This window comes from Crocuta crocuta, unplaced genomic scaffold (assembly GCF_008692635.1).
Source record: "Crocuta crocuta isolate KB4526 unplaced genomic scaffold, BGI_CrCroc_1.0 scaffold219, whole genome shotgun sequence".
Taxonomy (NCBI): domain Eukaryota; kingdom Metazoa; phylum Chordata; class Mammalia; order Carnivora; family Hyaenidae; genus Crocuta; species Crocuta crocuta.
The window spans coordinates 3,627,632-3,648,101 of NW_027551572.1; the positions used below are offsets into that span (position 1 = coordinate 3,627,632).

General features: G+C 38.2%; 1 protein-coding gene and 1 pseudogene across 1 annotated transcript in view; one reads left to right on the forward strand and one right to left on the reverse strand.

The window, feature by feature from the left end:
- Window positions 1-20,470, reverse strand: part of LRP2 (LDL receptor related protein 2) — a 195,441-nt gene that overhangs the window by 49,877 nt on the left and 125,094 nt on the right. Inside the window, exons 38-48 of the mRNA XM_077751078.1 lie at window positions 18,961-19,149; window positions 15,142-16,062; window positions 14,845-15,010; window positions 14,307-14,465; window positions 12,904-13,190; window positions 11,767-11,970; window positions 10,610-10,852; window positions 8,254-8,379; window positions 6,783-6,902; window positions 4,645-4,776; window positions 2,426-2,627 (exon numbers count right to left, since the gene is read on the reverse strand). Coding sequence (XP_077607204.1) covers window positions 2,426-2,627; window positions 4,645-4,776; window positions 6,783-6,902; window positions 8,254-8,379; window positions 10,610-10,852; window positions 11,767-11,970; window positions 12,904-13,190; window positions 14,307-14,465; window positions 14,845-15,010; window positions 15,142-16,062; window positions 18,961-19,149 — 2,749 coding nt within the window. The remainder of the gene's footprint in view (window positions 1-2,425; window positions 2,628-4,644; window positions 4,777-6,782; window positions 6,903-8,253; window positions 8,380-10,609; window positions 10,853-11,766; window positions 11,971-12,903; window positions 13,191-14,306; window positions 14,466-14,844; window positions 15,011-15,141; window positions 16,063-18,960; window positions 19,150-20,470) is intronic.
- Window positions 8,927-9,735, forward strand: LOC144220858 (large ribosomal subunit protein eL8 pseudogene; annotated as a pseudogene).

The following is a 20,470-nucleotide window of genomic DNA, read 5'->3' on the forward strand; positions in this document are numbered from 1 at the left end:
AACTCAGTCTCATCCAGGTTCTTCAGCAGCATCATACTGAGCCAAGAGGGAAAAAATCAATAGGAAAACTGATCCCCTATATCACCATACCAAATGGGGGAATACACACTCTGCCAAGCAGGCAGAAGGATGCACATTAACAGGGCTTAGTAGCAGCTACTGGCACCAAAGCAAAGAGAACCCATGATTATTTTATTTAAAAAAATTTTTTTAATGTTTTATTTTATTTTTGGGAGAGAGAGAGAGATAGTGTGATAGCGTGAGAAAGGGAGGGTCACAGAGAGAGGGAGACACAGAATCTGAAACAGCCTCCAGGCTCTGAGGTGGCTGTCAGCACAGAGCCCGACACGGGGTCTGAACCCACAAACCGTGAGATTGTCACCTGAGCCAAAGTCGGATGCTCAATCAACTGAGCCACCCAGGTGCCCCAGCCCAGGGTTATTTAAGATCCTATAGCTCAGGTGCCCAGATAAGCAGTATTTTTGTTGTTGTTGTTGCTGTTGTTGTTCTGCCATGGCCCTTGGCTAAAGCAATTCAGAAAGTGCAGGCAAAAAAAAAAAAAAAAAAAAACCCAAAACCAAAAAACAACCACTTGGGAGGGAGAGAGGGAGAGGAAGGGAGGAAGAATGGGAGGAAGGACGGAAGGAAAAGATGAAATCAATAAAAGTCTGGTAGGACAGGAAAGTCAGCTGAAAGATCACAGTAATAATGTAATAATAATGTACTGAGACAGAGCTCAGAAAGTTCAAGACCTGATATCATTCTCTTCTTTAGCTCCTAGGGCTAGGTTTTCAGGGTATATGTTAGACTGATGGTACTAAATATTTACTGAATTCAGAAGAACAAATGGCAGTACAGCATAAAAGAACTCTTGAGCAAATAGGGAGAAAATATAAAGACTTATTCACTTTCAATTACAAAAATTTAAAATCTACAGAACACATCCATAGCCATTAAATATAGACAAACCATACTGAAATGCAATCTCACTAAGCAGACAGCTCTGTCTCCTGAATGCCTTCAAGATATCAATATTAGCACCTCTCACCGTCTATTGTCAGTGTCTACTTGGGCTTCACTACCATTTTTTGGCCATCATGCCAAGTCCCTCCTCCTTTTGCAGCATTCACAGAACACAACTTGACCTTCTCTGGCTTCCTCAAGACTACTCATGAACACACAGTTCTGCACCACACTGGATTCCAGAAGTACCTCACGGTAACGTTGAGGGGGTGCTTGCCCCCAAAGCACATGGTCCCAGAAGCTCGGCTGCTCTAACCTTGCACCAGCATTTTATATCTTTTCCATCTCCTTCCTTAGCAAACTGTATGCTGACAGTTCTGTGGCTATCAGTATGCACGTATGTCCTTTAACAGACCTTGGCACATGCAACATCTTTTCTTAGCTCCAGTTCTACGTGTCCAAATGCCTGATACACATTTTCACCTCAAGAAGTCCCACTACATCAAACTCTCTGTCTACATAGAGCAAACCCCCTCCTGGACCCCCTCCTTTTTTTAATGTTCTTACTATTTCCATAGTCCATCAGGATAGAAACTTACACATCATTTTTCTTCTCTACTTCCCTGTATATCCAAACATTTGCCAACTGGGGATAGTGAGAAGGTGGGGCACCAAAAAAGTATAAACCTTTGGAACGGCCCGTTTGGAGAACGTCACAAGAAATCAAGCAACAGAACATTACAGGAGAGGTTTCCAACGCTGGCAGGCCGTGCACTTCATCTATTTGACCTGTAGTATTCTTGGAATTTAAAATTGTTTCCAGCATTTAAAATTTTCATATGAAAATCCATATTTCCAATTTCTCCAAAACAGATCAGCACTCCTGCACAATGTTGAACAGCAAGGTGCATCCTCAGTTCACCTCACCTGCTTCTCCCCACTGTCTCACTGGCTCTAAGCCTAAGTGAAAAGCTCCATTTATGATCATCCTTGTTCTGTTATTTTTCTATTGGAGAGAGAAGACAATGAGGAACTTCTTGTACCTATTCCTCTACTCCACGTGGAAAATCAAGAGTGTCACCTACTTCCAGAAAGAATTTTCTTTTATCAAGTCCACTTCATTAATCTCCCTGGCCCTCTGTGCAAGGTACACATTATAACTTTCATGAGCCATAAACCCTTCTACCATCATGGGCCCCTTCTTCCATGAAAATATAAAAAATTATATTTAATGATCATATTGGCACAAAGGCAAATATATTAATATTATATATTAAAATACTTTATTTGATCTAAACGTTCTCATTTTTTCTTTTGATTTTAAAAGAAATCCAAAAATTTTTGTAGACCACTAAAAGTACTATGGACCCTATACACTGTGGTTACCATGCCTAATGGAGAAGTTAGCCTTGCCCCTTCAGACATTTGAGGTTAGTGAGAAATTTGTTAATCCCCAATTCACCTGTATGAGTGTGGGACACACCACCCATTACTACAGGTGAAATCATTTCCAGAGCAAGATACCCTTGTACAATTTTGATGTTCATCAGCGCCATCAGAACAATCCGGATCACCATCACAGACCCAGGACTGGGGAATGCACTTCCTGGATGGAGGCACATTATTTGCACAGACAAAGTCAGAACTTGAGCAGGTGTGACTGTCTGAAAACAAAGCACACAAGAATCAGAAACCACATGACGACTCATTCTATCAGTTGAATTCATTCTGAACCATTATTTCTCTTGCTTTATGTTATTTAATAGTCTGAGGGATGAAAGCAAATTAGGGTATAACACATTGACAAATAGACAAATCACTATCATAATAATAGATTATAATACAAAATACCTTCTAAATTCCATTTTAACTCCTCTGGACCTTGGATTTTTTTTTTTTTTTTCAGAAGTAGGAAATAAACATAATACCTTGCTTAGCTTTCCATATAATTGTTCTAAAATCATGTATTTCCCTTAGAGCTTCAGAAAGCTACTCCCATTTTATTATTTGTTTACCAAAATTGCCTTACACTTGGTAACAATTCTTGGCTAACAAACTGTAATTGCAAAAACACAATGTGAGGGGGCACCTGGGTGGTTCAGTTGGTAGAGCATCTAACTCTTGAAGGCACAGTTCGTGAGATCAAGCCTCACTTTGGGCTCACCACTGACAGTGCAGAACCTGCTTGGTATTCTCTCTCTCTCTCTCTCTCTCTCTCTCTCTCAAAATAAATAAACTTAAAAAAACACACAATGACGGATAGGTGTTTTTATGCCAATTCCTCAGATAAAAATTAAAGCTCAAAGTGGTTAACCAGATGGCTCCAAGTAATCTAATTTGATTTGAACCTAGGTCTTTTTTTTTCCTCCAAATTTTGGGCTTTTTCAACTACATTACAGCTAACTTCTTGTACCTATTCTACCACCTACGTAGAATTAGGGTATATAGGAGGGGAATAGGTCAATAAGAGTTGTGAGCAACCAGTACAACTGTCAGGAAACAGATGAGATGCTAACATATAATCATTAATGTCTGCAGAATAAAAGAACTGGTATTTTATCCAATTTCATTGTGGATGAATGGGAGAGAAAAGGAGGGGGTGTCTTGGTGAGGGGAGCTAGGAGCAAAGTACATGATACAGTCTATGTTTGTGTAGCTGTAAACTATTTTAAAGGCTAGAGTACATGTGGAGCTACAGACAATCACCAGAGTCAATGACATAAGGTGTTACAATGAAATGAAATGCAAACATCAGGAAGTCATTTTTTTTTTTATCATTGTACCATGGAAAGACACTCTAAGACATCTTAGCTAAGAGTTCCATGCTCTGTTGGTAATGGAAAATGGTGTTCCATGGTCTGTTCCACAAACCACTCAAAAGGAATAACCCTCCCTCTATCCACTCCTCCAAATAACAAGGTAACAGATGAAACTTGAGGCACAGCTAATTACTACGTTGTTTAAACCTGCTATTAGGATTGTGTTCTCTTATGAAATCCTGCCATTTGCAACAATGTGGATGAAACTTAAGTGTCATATGCTAAGTGAAATTAGTCAGAGAGAGACAAATATTATATGACTTCACTCATATGTGGAATTTAAGATACGAAACAGATGAACATAAGGGAAGGGAAGCAAAAACAAAATAAAAACAGGGAAGGGGACAAAACGTAAGAGACTCTTAAATACAGAGAACAAACTGAGGGTTGCTGGGGGTTTGGGGGTGGGGGTTTGGGTTAAATAGGTAAGGAGCATTAAGGAAAACACTTGTTGGGATAAGCACTGAGTGTTATAGAGGATGAATCACTAGAAACTACTCCCAAAATTATTTTTGCCCTGTAAGCTAACCTACTTGGATATAAATTTAAAAATTTAAATATTAAATTTTAAAAAGCCTTTAAAAAGATTGCATTCTTTTTATCTGCTTCAGAAATACAAGACATTATTTCTGTCAGCTAGATGCAAGAGGAGGACAAAAAATTATTTAAAATGTTTTTAATCAATTTAAAGCATTTAAGTAGATGCTATCAAACAATTCAGAGTGGAAACTAATGGTAACATTTTACCAGTACGCAATCAAAGAGGAATCTGTTGACAATCATACACTCCCAAGACACAAAAATAAATCTCCCAAGTTTCCATGGAATGTGACTCTGCAGAGGAATGAATGGTTTCACTTACTGCAATGGTGCCTTTCATCCTCATCACTCATGTCCCCACAGTCATTATCACCGTCACAGATCCATTCTCTTCGTATGCACCGCCCACTGTCACACTTGTACTCATTACTTAAGCATGTTGCTTCATGGTACTCTGAGAAAAGATAGAAAACACTCTCAGGGGAAAAGTGGGTTGTAGTCCAAAAACCTTAACAGAAGCCTGCTATCCCACAGACTGTCTAAAAACTTGAAACAGAGCATTACCCAGCTGTGGTACCAGTGACCAGTGGTCTGAGATTGAAGTAGCTGACTGACAGTGCAAAGCCCTCATTATCTTTTGTTACCAGGATGAGACTTGATATTCCGTTTCAGCTATGATAGAGGAATAATCGTCTTTTCCCAAGAGGATATAAATTAGTATTTCACGCATTTCATATTTAAATCTACTTTTCATCCAAAAACATTTTGTTCGGTGCAAACCATCTTCCAACATGCCTGATCCCGGTTTTCCTGCTCTCTGCTTTTCTCCAAAGCATGTATCACCTTTCAACGTGCCATACAATTCACTTACTTGTTTTGTTGCCTGTACCCCCTCACTAGAATATAAGCCCCATGTGGACAGGGATGTTTGGCTTCTTTACTGACATAGCCTGAAAGTGCCTAGAACATAAGTGCTCCATAAATATTTGTTGAATTAAACTGCGAAGACACCCTATGCCTCATATTAGCCACCACTGACTCAAATTCTTCCATCATAAACCCACATGTCCCTATCAACTATTTGTCATCAGAGACCTCTCAAAATTAACCTAGGGCAAAGTACATTAAATTTTAACTATTAGAAATGCAGCCCAATGATGAGAGTAAGGAGAACAGGACCTTTCATAAGCTGCTAAAGAAGGAGTGCACATCCCTACAGCCTCTTTAAGAGACAAGGTCCCTTTGGACCACAGCTAGAAATCTAGCCTGTATTCTACTCACCTAACAGTTATTTATTTCCTTTATAGATCCTCCCAACTCTACATGCCCTTTGCTTTCTACAAAACTTTCAGTGTTGGGAAAACATAACTTGGCAAAGAGTTTCAAATACCACTCTCCAACTATTAGCTACAGTATTTGGACATGATAGAAAACAGTCTGGATTCGGCTGTAAAATTTTGAAAATGGTACTAAGAAAATACCCCCCAAATAAAAATCTTCATATATAATGATCTTACTGCAGCTGTATTTATAAGAGGGGAAAGATAAAAGCAACCTAAGTGCTTAAAATACAGGCAGTTAACTCAAAGATAATATAACCACTCAGTGGAATATTATACTCCCATTAAAAGAGAGTATGAATACTGTGTAACCAGATAGCATATGCCTCTCTTAACTCGATAGCATATATTTTAGGCTTCCAGGACATATGTTCTCTGTCACACCTACTTGACACTGCCATTGTAGCACAAAAGCAGCCACAGACAAAACGTTGCATTCTAATAAAACGCTATCAAGACAGGCCGCTGGCTATGGTCGTAGTTTGCAGACTGATTTACTGATGACTTTTTTTTTTTAAAGCAATGACAGTAATATCTTTTAAAATGTGCATGGATGGATGTAGATTAGAACTTGTAAAGGTTAATAGCACCCTCCAAACACAAATAAGCACAAGTGTCTCCAGGGATATAACCAGAGGGTACCTGAAACTTCTTGGGAAACTCAGATGGCCCTGAGACCTTACCTCATAAGTTGGCACATGGAACTGGAGGAGGACATGTGCCCATAATATGCCCCTTGCCCATATATATAATAATTTCAATCACGCTTGGATCCTCCCACAGCCTTATTGGCCAGAACTCAACAAAATTCAGAAATTCCAATTCACAGTCAATTACAATTAATTGAGCTTAAAAGCCAGGCACAGTATTAGGCTATCACCAACATCATCTCATTTCATGAATATTAGGCAGCAATCTCCATGCCCTGATCAGCATCCCACACAATGCCCTACATGAATGGGATTTTAATGAATGTCTGCTGAGTGGTTTCAACATCTTAACTGAGAGTAGGAGCAGAGAGTGCAAACGTTCAGCAGCCATGAGCCTTAGTCTGTATGTGGAGGTAGCTGGAAGAGATTCTTTGGCTGCATTATAATGCTTGTCATGCTTACTCTCTTACCACAAGTGTTAGGCTCATCAGAGCCATCAGGACAGTCTCTTTCCTCATCACAGTACCAGTGTCTGGGGATACAACGTCCAGATGTGCAGTGAAACTCCTCGCTGTTGCACGTCTGAGTAGCTGGAGGGCAGAAAGACGGTAAAACCCAGGAGTAAAACACAAGCTTGTTCCCATCATTCTTAAGCATCTGTCTTTATCTCTGAACTAGGTAACAGGTGCCAGGGAAGAATGACTGAAGTCTGGAAAAAGGGTTTTATATAACTTTCCACAGGAAGGAAGATGTAGGTAAGAGAGAGAAGACAGGCAATCCTGCTCCAGTTTTCCAGGATTTTTCTCTCTAGATTCTAGAAACCCAAAAGTAAACTGTAGTTGTTAGAAATATGTTTTTGACACATGAAGCCACAAATAATGTAAAAGAAGACTTGCTTCTATGTTTTCTGTATGTATTCTAAATTAAATAAATTCTCATGAAATAATATTAAAAGCACAAACAACATGTGACCGTATCTGAGCTACCCACACACATCCTTTGGCCATGTTGAGACCATGGTTCTAAAAAGTTAGCACAGTTGTGTTCTTCTTCATACTTGTTATATGGGACCTTTATTTGAGTAAATGACTCTGCCTATGCTTGAATATTGATTCTTGTCTTGTGTAACTTCAGGTATCTCTAGTGCGGATGTATTTTCTAAATTGCTATGTGGGTACAAACTAGAATCAAGTCTTAGAATTCTTCTGCTCTACAAGGTTCCCTCACTTAGACCCATGATGATTTGCCAGGGGTAAAATTATTGAGGAATCAGAGGTCCCTGAAAGGTCAGCCCTGTATCCAATCTATGTGTCCCTGTCTGATGGCTACATCCTGAATTCTCCTTCCTTCTGCTGCTGTTATACTAGAACTGACGCCTGCTCTCGAACTTACCCTGGCCTGGTAAGAATTATTAAATTCTTAAATTATGCATCTATGTATAGTAATAGTTATCAAGCTTGATAAAGTCCTTTTTAATTCAATCTATACATGCAAGGAAAAATGTTTGACTGAACCAAATTGCTAAATATGGAATAAAGATTTCTGAAATTCAAGAATATTAAAAAGATAGAAAAGTCATTTCATTTACTAATGGTGACTATAATCATATCAGGAGTAAATAGAAGAACTTGACATACAAATTCTGCCTGGGGTTCCTGAAGACCAAAAAAAGGCCCTTGACTCTGGGAGAAATGGTGCTCCAACTGTAAAAGGTCAGGTTGTCAGAGTAATTCTCTGGAAGAAATATTTGGAGTAGGGCATCCAGCCAAAGAACAGAGAATGGGACTGCCCCTCTAACCACATCCTAAAAAACTGCTCGCTGCATCTGTTATTGAGGTCAATTTGAGGTGACAAATAGCACCAACACCCAGGCCATATATCTATGTATTAGCTGAAGACATGCATCACGGAACCACAGAAAGAGAAACAAGTTTATCTTACCACAGAAAAGAGGGCTTTCATCACTCATGTCTCCACAGTCATTGTCTTCATCACACAAGTAAAAATGAGAAATGCAAATCTTTGTATTCTCACATTTTACATATCCAGGCAGGCAGGTGCGATCAGCTTAGAAAAGACAGTGGCATAAATATTGGAACGTATCTACAATATATATACATATAGCATTAAAAATGTCCATACAAATAGAGCTATTGGACTCAAAATACTGAAACACCAAAAGGGAGGCATTTTTAAAGCTATCACAGAGGCAAAAATCATGACAGTTATTTTTCACCATAAATTCTGTAGTAAAAAGAGATATGTCCAGTTGGTAAGGGCAGGGGAGAGGGGAGTGTGCTTACTTTGTAGCTTAAGGCATCTGTTTTAATTATTAAGTAGCATCAACAAGAGTCTTAACTCTTGGTTAAATAAACCACACAATGAGGTAATACATAGTTGTTAAAAAGAAATGAAAAAGAGCTCCAAGGAGTGATGGCATGATCTCCATCATATAAGCTAACAGTAAGGAAGCAAGATTCAAAACAGTAGGCTATCTTTTGTATAAGAAAAAAACAATATGCATGTGAGTGCATGTGTGAGTGGATGGGTGTGTTTAATAAGAGATATGCTCATAATAAAAAACAATAATCAGTCCCTCCTCCAGCCTTCCAAGATGCTGAAAAGAAAGAAGGCTAAGGCGGAAAAGGTAGCCAACCCCCTGCTGTTGTGAAGAAGTAAAAGGCCCAGAAGGTGGTTAATCCTCACTTCAGAAAAGTCCCAAGAAATTTGGCATCGGATAGGACATCCAGCCCAAAAGGGATCTCACTCAGTTTGCAAAGTGGCTCAGCCATATCCATCTGCAGTAGCAAAGGGCTATTATCTATAAACGTCCAAAAGTGCCTCCCATGATCTATAAAATAACCAGTCTACCCAGGTTACCCAGTTTGTCCAGGCTTTGGACAGCTACTCAACTGCTTAAGCTGGTCCATGAATACAGACCAGATACAAAGCAAGAGAAAAAGCAGAGATTGTTGGACTGGGTTGTGAAGAAAGCTGACGGCAAAGAGGATGTGCCCACCTAAAGGCTGACTGTCCTAGGAGCTGAGGTTAACACTGTCACCACCTTGCTGGATAATAAGAAGCCTCAGCCAGTAGTAATAACACATGATGTGGATGCCATTGAACTGGTTTTCTTCCTGCCTACCCTGTGTCATAAGATGGGGGTTCCCAACTGCATCATCAAGGGGAAGGCCAGGCTGGGATGTCTGGTCCACAGGACAACCTGCACCACTGTCACTTCACACAGGTTAACTCAGAAGACAAAGGAGCTCTGGCTAAGCTGGTGGAAGCCATCAGGACGAATAATAATGACAGATATGATATCCACTACCACTGGTGAGGCAACATCCTGGGGTCAAAGTCAATGGTTCATGTTGCCATTGTGGGCCAAGGGATAAAGAACTGGCCATCAAACTGGGCTAAGTGCATGATGTTGACTTTTCTGCAAATAAAAGTAATAAAAAGTTCCCTTTCAGACAGTGTCAAAAAAATTATAACTCACTATAATAATTATATTATAACAAATATTATAACAAATAATAACTCTATAATAATAATAATGTTAGATTGAGAATACTTTGGAGTGAGTGGGGTGGAAGGGACAAGGAGGAAAGACTAATGTCAATGTACTCATCATACAATTTTGACCATGGAACCATGTAGATTAGTTTGTATAAATAAAAATAAAGAAATAAAAATGGAAAAAGGAAAGCAATTCCTAAAATTTGGAAATAGTAACACAAGCAAACGCTACATCAAGATAATAGCAGAACCATTCAGAGAAAAAAAAAATTTTTAAGGGCTTTACAAGCAGAATTGGGCTACATATCCCTAGCAGGACATAGTCTAAAATCTTAGATTATGATGAGTAGATTTACTGGTAATAGTATTATATGTGTGGTTATTTTGATATTCTTATAGCCATTTTGAAATTATTATAGAATAGAGCAATCAAGTAACTACATTAATGTAATCAGAAACTAATATTTAGGCACAAAAGAGATAGGATTTATAGAATATAAGTAAAAAAATTGTAATCTTAAATTAAAATAGATTTTTCCCTTAAAAAATGTATTTCCTAGCTCGGTATACTGAAAAGCCCTGGAAGCAATGAAAGCCAAATAGGAAAGGGCATCTCAACACTGTGGTAATTTCTAAATCTACAAAAGAAATGAGGTCTCTTGGGATAAGTGGCTCACTCCAGGTCTGAGATAGGCTATGGACTGGATGGGCCATGTTAAAATCACAGAGGACCCAACTTAGCAGAGCTCCCACTATAAGTACTTGGTGAACTTACAGCAATTTTTCTCATCTGACATGTCATTATCATTGCAGTTGTTTACGCCATTGCAGACAAACTGAAGAGGAATACACCTTTTGTTACTACAAGTAAACTCCGAAGTGGCGTTACATTCCGAGAACAGGCACCCTGCCTCGTCACTGTTGTCACCACAGTCATTGTAGTGATCACAGCGGTAATGATACTGGACGCATCGCCCATTGTCGCAGGTGAAGGCTGTCGGAGGGCAGATGTGAAACGCTAAGAGGAAGAAAAGACATTGAAGAGACTTCTTGATTAAAGCATTAAACAAATTAGAAATCCTAATTTCTAAAAATCAAAAAAAATACAATCAAATAAAAAGGATACTTTGAGTTTACCTTCTAAAGCAAAGAATGGCTGCAAAACGGACTGCGTGCAAAATGAGATAAACTTTAAATTAATCAAAACATGTTGTGTATGTTTTTAAAGTATTATGTATCTTAAGCAAACGTTAGTCACTTTATGTCTCTATCATCTCAATTTAAAATTTTACCTGAATCACAGAAAAGCATGCAAATACAAACTCTTTGGGGAAAAGAAAACTCTCAGCCCCTACACAGTCTATTAGGAAAAGGAAACTTCGAGTGTTTTACTCACCCCATTCAGAGGGAAGCCAATATTGAATGATTTCAATAAATCATTAATGACCCTTCTGCTATGAAAATTAATAAAACGATAACAACCACCTTTTAGAGCTTTTGGTTCTGTGCTAAGTCAAGCGTAACACGCACCAAGCCCCATGCTATGATTTTATATATTGTTCTCTCACTCCTCACAAAAATCCTAGTAACAGCTCCAGTTTCCAGATGAGGTATGTGAAGCTCAAAAGGGTTGGGTAACTTTCCCAGGGCTTCCCAGACTATAAATGGCAGAGCTAGGATTTTATTCCAGCACCTTTGCTCTCAACCTCAGGAGAAATGTTTCCTACTGAAGCGTCATACATTACTCCCTCGCATACATACCAACATCTATGTGATGTAATAATCTGTGTTCTCAGACTAAACGTTTTTTAGTTCTAATAGGACACACTGGCACAAACTTCAAACCTATTCACACGCAGAAGGATTGTGCAACAAACACTTGGCATAAAGACAAGTTTGCTTCCTAACGAAAGCTCCGAGAGTCGGACTCACCACAGACAATTTCCAGCTCATCACTGCCATCACCACAGTCATTATCGTTGTCACACTTCCATTGCTCTGAGATGCAATGCCCATTGAAGCAGGTGAACTTGGAGCTATCGCACCGGGTCCCGTTGTCCACAATGCAGTGCTTTTGGTTGTTGGCCAGATACCAGTGGCCCTCATGTGGACACTGACACTCAGCACCATTTGGACCTGAAAACAAGTTGCCAAAAAAGCAAAAAATGTGCTTATCTTCTCCTCCAGAATAGCAGTGGGAATATTCCTATATTAAATGCACTATAACACAAGCCACAGAAACAAACTTCCCATCAACCTCTTGACTATATTCTATCCTTTTTCCATGAAGAATAACCACCAATTCTAATAAATATGGCAAATTCACCCTCATCTTTAAACAATCAGCTCTTGCCTGCATGTGCATGGACACAATAAAAATTATTCTTCTTTCTCAGCAAAATCTAGAAAACAATAGTACCACAAGATGCATCCTTCTATGAATCTGTTGCTATCTATAAAACACACTATGAAACACGTAATATCACACTATAAAATTTCATCAGAAATACTTCAAACTGTAATAACCTAAGTGAAAGAACTAAATCCTTTCATAAAGGACATAAGCTCATTGATGGAATTTCTTCCCTTTTTTTTAAGTTTTTTAAGTTTATTTATTTATTTTGAGAGAGAGAAAGAGAGGAGAGAGAGAGAGAGAGAGAGAGAGAGAGAGAGCACAAGTGGGGAAGGGAAAGAGAGAGAGAGGATCCAAGCAGACTCTGTGCTATGAGTACAGAGCCCAATGTGAGATCATGACCTGAGCCACTCAGCACTACTCATTCATGGAGTTCCTATTCAACTCATGAAGTTTGGCAGCCAAAGACCTCATAGTTTTACTTCCATCAACCTTGAGTTAAAATTGTCTTTTTAAGAGTCCTCCACATCAAATAGAAGCCTATCAAAGTCTTCCTCTAAACATACAAATCCCTAAATCTAGTTTATGGATAACCCTAAAATTAAGGAGAATTTGGATTTTTTTTCACCTATTAGAGCTGAATATCCCTCTGCCTTCCCTACCAGTCATCAGCATTATTACACTACATGATTCAGTCTTCATGGGCAATGCCTTACCTGGTGCACAAATATGGCTGCAGCCTCCATTAAACTCACTGCAAGGATTGCTACACTGCTGTTGATTCTTCACAACAACGCGAATACCATTAGGCCGGAAAGAAAAACTCACGGTCATTGCCATCTGACCTGACCCATCATATTTGTTAGCTCGGTAAACTTTTTTTGTGTTCCAGTCAGTCCAATAAATGTACTGGCCATAGAGAGTCAAGCTAAAAGGATGAAAGGCTCTGCTGACAACGACCTCACGCTGTGTGCCCGTCAGAGTACTCCGCTCAATCTTCTGCCTAAAATAAAGTGAAAAACATATTGCAAACCAGAAATAATAAGTTCCTCAAATGGCAGCCCAATGCTAACCATTCCAACCATTCCTTTACACAATACCCAACTTTCTTCTCAAGGGTAGCATATGGCGGTGCTATGGCACCATCATCTAATGGTGAGAGGTCTTCGTTTGCTTATGAAACAATGGCCTATATAATATAATCACTGATTTGCAAACATTAATATAACCTGGAAGTAATGCTACAAAGGGAATCAAGCTGAAATTACAAACAGGAGACTATTATGAAATAATACACGCAAAGCATGGACCTCAGTGTACATAGTAATACATAGTACATAGTAATCACTCAATAAAATGTCAATTATTTTTTCTGTCCTATTCCCTTAACGACCTAGTACTTTGAGATATTTACCTAAAATGACCAGATTTAGATACTCAAATACACTGCTTGCTTCAGATGAAAAGATAAACAAAAGATGAGATTGGTAGGTGCTTAGTGTCACAAGACCAAAATCTTAAGAAAATAAGTTTTAAGATTTCTGACATGTAAACACCAGCAGTAATAAATGAAATCATCTCATTTTTTCAACTGTCCCATTAAGATGACTGGAATGTAATTTCAGGGCTACTTAAATAAGTTACATATAAAATTAGAATTGACCAAAGTTTATAAGAAAACATGGAAATTGGCTGAGAAAAATCTATTTGAGAAGACGACCAATAGTCAAAGACAAAAGGAAAAGGTTTTTAACAAGACACAGAAGGCTAAAGCCCAGAGGAAACTCAATGTCAATGTGCGTTTAAAAGTCATTCATACTTTATAATAGTTACATGAGGCCTGGAAATTATAAATTGAATGATTACATTTACATTTATTATTGAAATTACCTCATCTACTAATGTGTCTTTAGATGCTTTCTAGTTCATAATTATTCATTCTCATGGTTTTCACATACATTCATCAAGCTGAGATATAGTTCATAAAACTGAGATGCTAGCTTTTGGCCATGTCTATTTAGCATATTATGTTTTCATCATATTATGCAAATCCCTTCTTTGCAAGCAGAAGTAAGAACTCTTCTTATCAACACCCACAAGAATAATGAAAGACACGTACAGACTGGCATCTGCCCAGTAGAGAAGGTCATTCTCGTAGTCCAGAGTGAGGCCATTGGGCCAGACCAGGCTGCTGTTCACAATAGGTACCCGGAAATTTCCTCCCAGTGTGGCTCTCTCAATTTTGGCATTAGTACCCCAATCAGTCCAGTACATGTACCTAGTCATCCAAAAGGAGTCATAATTAATTCACCATAAGGAACCTCACAATACTTAAAAAGATTAAAAGAATGGCAGCCTTCTTTAACTGCAAATTTGACATTAGTATGTACATGAAACCCACTCCATTCTCACCCACACAACTTGCCTAAAAGGGACTTACTGAGTCAGGGCATTGATTCCTGGTGTGCGGCCAGCCTTTCTAGCATCAACAGGAATTACTTCCTAGTCAAAATCATTCATGCTCCCTCACACTTGAATATATAGCTATAGAGTCTCAAGCCTATAAAATGTTGGCTGTCGATGAACATAACAATTTCAGGCCCCGCTCCCTCCAGAAATAAGTATACAGAAATATGATAAATAAGATGATAGCATACCCTCGACAAGGATCCAATACAATTGCTCTTGGCTTTGAAACATGGGCTATCACAGTGCGCTTAGACCCATCCTCAGCAACTGAGTTAATTGTCTCATTGGTGTAGTCACTGTAATATATTCTTCTATTGATCCAGTCAAAGGCAATGCCATCAAGAGTCCCTTCACCTGGATGTATACCAACAAACACACACAAAAGAATTAGAATCTCAAAAAGCATTTCAGAACCCCCAGGTCATCCACATTGCTGATTACCTTGTGTCAATTTCCAATATAAGCTGCTCCTTTAGTACCCTTACCTGAAAAAATGGCAATGGAAGACCTGGTCCCTGAATTTAGATTGACATATGCAATCTGACCATTTCTAGATTCCAAAGACTGTGTGAAGTAGATTCTGTTACTTATGTCGTCATAGGCCAGATCTACAACAGCACTTTCCACATTTATCGGTTGGAAAGGTGGGCTGTGATCCTCAGGGTCCAAGTGTAAGCTTCTCAAGGTATTTGCCAAGGCAAAGACGAGGAAATTTTCTGTTGCAATGGCACAGTTCTTGCCATCACCTTGTAAGGTTCCAAAGGCACAGCCACATTTTGGGGTATTCAATCCAGGCACAGCAAAACAGAAATGGGCACATCCACCATTATTTTCCAAACAAGGGTTGTGGTTGACCTCAGCTGGTGACCGTGGCTGAATACTCTGGTCAAAGACGGTCACATCTCTTAGCCAATCGATATTGTCCCTTATCACCGTTGGCATCTCACTGCTATTTGGTTCCTTGCTAGCTTGGAAGATTTTTTTTAAATTTCTGTCTACCCATATGATAGAATTTCCAAAAACAGTTATGGCATAAGGAGTAGGATAACGACTTCCGTAACGAACTATTTCAGACACCTCTGCCTCAATACCGATCCTTGCAATTATATCTAAAGAATCATCAACCCAATAAACATAGCGATTGCTATGGTCTACTGCCAACCCCCGTGGTGTGACAATGCCTTCTGATACAAGCACAGTTCGGTTAGTACAATCAAGAAAAGAACGCTCAATCTTCGGGCTTTGGCCATAGTCAGCCCAGAAGAGATATCTGTTCTTGGGGTCTACAACAATATCCCTGGGTCTATCCACTGTAGCTCTAAGGAGAATACGGCGGTAGGTGGTGTTGATCCGCAGAACTTCTATCAGTGTTTCAGACACGAAAGCATTGGTGAAGTAAAGGTTTCCTGCAGGAAAATGAAAGAGCATACTGATAAGTGCAAAATCAGGAAGGAAAAAGAAGATACTTTTCAAATTCAGAACATAATATATAAGAGCAAGGTTTGGATCAGTAAATGTTATCTTTTCCAAGATAATAAATGACTCAGTTTAGACTTAGAAAAATAAATATTTACTCTTAAAACTAAAGAAATTGTTTCTTCAAATTTAAAGAGAAAGTGCCTACCTTCAGCAATTGAGAATTTATAGCAAACGTTATAAACCACTTTCTACTGACAGATATATTTTCCAGAATGCACACCTGAATGTTTAACACCTAAATCTCCACAAAGACTCTAATACATATTATCTCATATTATCTTCTACTCCCAACATGATGAAAGGGGCAAAGAGGGAAAGTCATCAGTTTTTGACATTATCGATGTCATCAGGTGTTCTTTGTGCTTAGAATTAACAGGAGTTAGTTAATCTAACTAGTGTAGCTGTTTTCATCACATGGACCTTCTAAAGCCAACAATACAAAAATCCAGTGTAAATGCTTGAATAAAATACAGTGCTGTGAGGGGCTCCTGGGTAGCTCAGTCAGTTAAGTGTCCAACTCGGCTCAGGTCATGATCTTGCAGTGTGTGGGTTCGAGCCCCGCATCGGGCTCTGTGCTGCCAGCTTAGAGCCTGGAACCTACTTTAGATTCTGTGTCTCCCTCTCTTTATGCCCCTCCCCAGATCATCTCTCTCTCTCACTCTCTCTCTCTCTCTCTCAAAAATAAAAATTGAAAAAAAAATTAAAGAAAAAAATCCACAATAATGTGAAGGCAGTATTATGAATAGAGAGTGATTACATATTGATTCTATATAGTCAAGAGCCTATTGCTGAAGTGTCAATTCTGGTACCAAGGAACATCTCGTTTGTTCCTAGGTCTGAATCAAATTGCTCTAGAGGAATCAGGCCAATGTGCAATATGTCAATGATCTACTCTTTGTATATTCAAATCCTTCAATCCAGGTTTTGTAAATATTTTCCAAAAAGGCACAGATAGTAATTATTTTAGGCTTTATAGAGCATATGGTTTCTTTCACAAGTACTCAGGTCTGCCACTGTAAACATGAGAAGCAGCCATAGACAATACATGAACAAATAGGCACAGCTGTGTTCCAGTAAAACTTTACTTAAAAAAAACAGGCATAATCAAAAGGTACAAATTTCCAGTTATAAAAAATATAAGTACTAAGAATATACAATATAATGACTATAGTCAACACTGCTTTATGCCATATATGAAAGTAGTTAAAAGGGTAAGTCCTAAGACTTCTCATTACAACGACAAATATTTTCTTTCTTCTTTCCTTTTTATTGTATCTGTATGAGATGATGGATGTTGGCTGTACCTACTGCGATAACCATTTCACATGTGAAAATCAAACTATCATGCTGTTTGCCTTAAACTTCTATAGTGACGTATATCTATTTCTCAATAAAACTGTGGAAGAAAACACAGCCAGTGGGCTACATCTGGCCCACCGGCCATAGACTGCTGACCCTACACTCTCAAAAGTAATATAGGAATTTGTAATCATAAATGGGATTTAGGAACCCAATTAAACTCTTATCTAACTATTCTATGATATTACTATTCATAATAAACTCTTAGAGTACCTAGATTTCCATAATATATTTTAATATTTCTAAGTGCTGTTTACTTGCCCAACTTCATTAACACACAATGATACCTATTTTTTACAAAATAGGATCATATTCTTAAAATTAGAATACATTTAATACATTTGTTTCTCAGTGTTTTGTTAAACAAAAACAAATGATAATTTAAAATTAAGTACATTACACCTGTAACTAATATTACACTGTGTACCTTAAAAAGTAATAAAAATAAAAACAGCAGGTGATTTTGCTATATGCAAGAGTGGGAAAAATGTCAAATCACATGTGAGGATAATTACCAATAAATTCAATGTCAGCACATCAAAAGAGACAAGGGTTATGATCAGCTGAGCAGGGATTCATGAGAGCTTCAACAATGGGTAAGGAGGGAATAAATCAGTGATGACGGGTCCTGTCACCACCTGGAGATCATATTTGTATTCTTAGAGTTATTTAGAATATTAATAAATGTACGCTGCATATGACATTATAAAAAAATAAAATAAATAAGTACATGAGTCAATATAACAAAGTTAATGTAATACTGGGTCAGGTATTTTCAATATAATTACAATAGAGAAAGTGCCTAATGATCAAAAGGGTTTCATACATTAACAAGAGGAAGCAATTTAGAATTTGTCAATTAAAGGGTGCCTGAGTGGCTCAGTCAGTTAACCGTCCGGCTTCAGCTCAGGCCATGGTCTCACAGTACATGATTTCGAGCCCCACATTGGGCTCTGTGCTGACAGCTCAGAGCCTGGAGCCTGCTTCAGATTCTGTGTCTCCCTCTCTCTCTTTTCCCCTCTCCCACTCGTGCTCTCTCTCTCTCAAAAAATTTTGTAAATAAAAGTGCTCAGCTTTAAAATAAATGACTGTCATTTCCTGGTTCACATAGTTTAATATCCTTTCTCTTTGAACATTTAGACATTTCTAATTTAGAAATTAGGTGTTAATCTAAGTGTGAAAAAAAACAAAACATAATTTTTCCAACCATTTTGCCTACAGTTCTGATTATGTTAATAATAGAAGAAAATGTATTAGCTGTTTTGAATTTGCCCACTGAAACGCCTTGTCATTAACTTAATAGAAATACAGCTTAATCTCAAAGCATAATTCAATTTATCGTAAATAATTCTCTAGAAGAATAGATTTGTAGGACATGTAGTGTTAACTTCTGGCATAAAACAAGATGAAAGAAATTTAAACACAAAAAGAGACTTCTGAGTAAAATCACTATACAGCTGACCTACCTGCTACCCAATCCACTGCTATACCCCGAACTCCATTTTCTCCTATTCCTTGTGTAACAATGTTTGTAAAAGCAGACCCATCAGGTTTGATTCTACGGATTGCATTATAAGATGTCACAGAACTGCTAAAATCACACCAATAAATAAAGCCAGAGGATACATCAACATCCACATGCAGTGCATTTCGTCCTGAAACATTAAAAAAAAAGATCATTCAACAGTGCTCTAGCTGGAACTAGAACTTTAAAATGTTTGCCCACCCTCTCAACCCCCTGCTCTGACTGTGCCCCACTGCAAAATAAAACTGTTTCCCCACTGCAATGAACACACCTACCACCCAGATCATGGTTTCTAAAAGCCATTTCCCAAGATAAGAAGCACTGGCTTCTGGGAGAAACAGGAAGATGAGCCTAGAACACCTTCTTATACCCAGACGCAAGGAAGCACTCAAACACCAAGGGGATCACGAGATCACACAGGTAGCCATTTTAAGAGGTTTTTGTCTGGATAAAATGAATCCAAAAGAGCATCAAGAGTTAATTGTGGTAAACGTTTATAATACATTGAATTATAAAAACTTGAGTCCATGATTACATTGTACACCTGAAACTAGTAACACTAAATGTAGGTATAGGGGGTACACACACACACACACACACACACACACACACACACACACACACACANAAGCACTCAAACACCAAGGGGATCACGAGATCACACAGGTAGCCATTTTAAGAGGTTTTTGTCTGGATAAAATGAATCCAAAAGAGCATCAAGAGTTAATTGTGGTAAACGTTTATAATACATTGAATTATAAAAACTTGAGTCCATGATTACATTGTACACCTGAAACTAGTAACACTAAATGTAGGTGTAGGGGGTACACACACACACACACACACACACACACACACAAACATACACAGAGTTCAAATGTACTGAAACATTAGCAATTTTTGTATCTAGGTGAAGGGTATGAAGATGTTCATTGTCCCGTTCTTTCAACTTTTCTGCATTTGAAATTTTTCGAAATGAAAAGTTAGGAGAAAAAATTGATTTTATACTATCTTTACAAGATGGTAACTTAGACCTATAACTTTTTAGCTATGAACAACGTCATGATTACCTGTGAATGTAATTATCATGCAGGAGCACTGGAAGTTCCCTGACTTCTTACACCATATGCATTGCTATCTCCTCTGACCATCCACCCCTCCATTCCCTTCACCCTTTTTCTTCCCTTTCTGTCTTTTTTTCTATCATTATCCTATGGCATAGTTCTTATGATGTTAATAAACATTTAGATCCCCCTGTGGTAACATGCAACTAGAAATCTCTTGGTTCATCTAGGAAGCAAGTGATCATTTTCTATGTTCACAGTATATAAACATTAAGTGGGGCAAAAATACAGTTACCAAGGAGATACTAATGTTGTCAACTCATTTATTTCAATCCATCAAATGGATATTAATAAATCAGATTATGGACTACCTCATTACTATTCTAA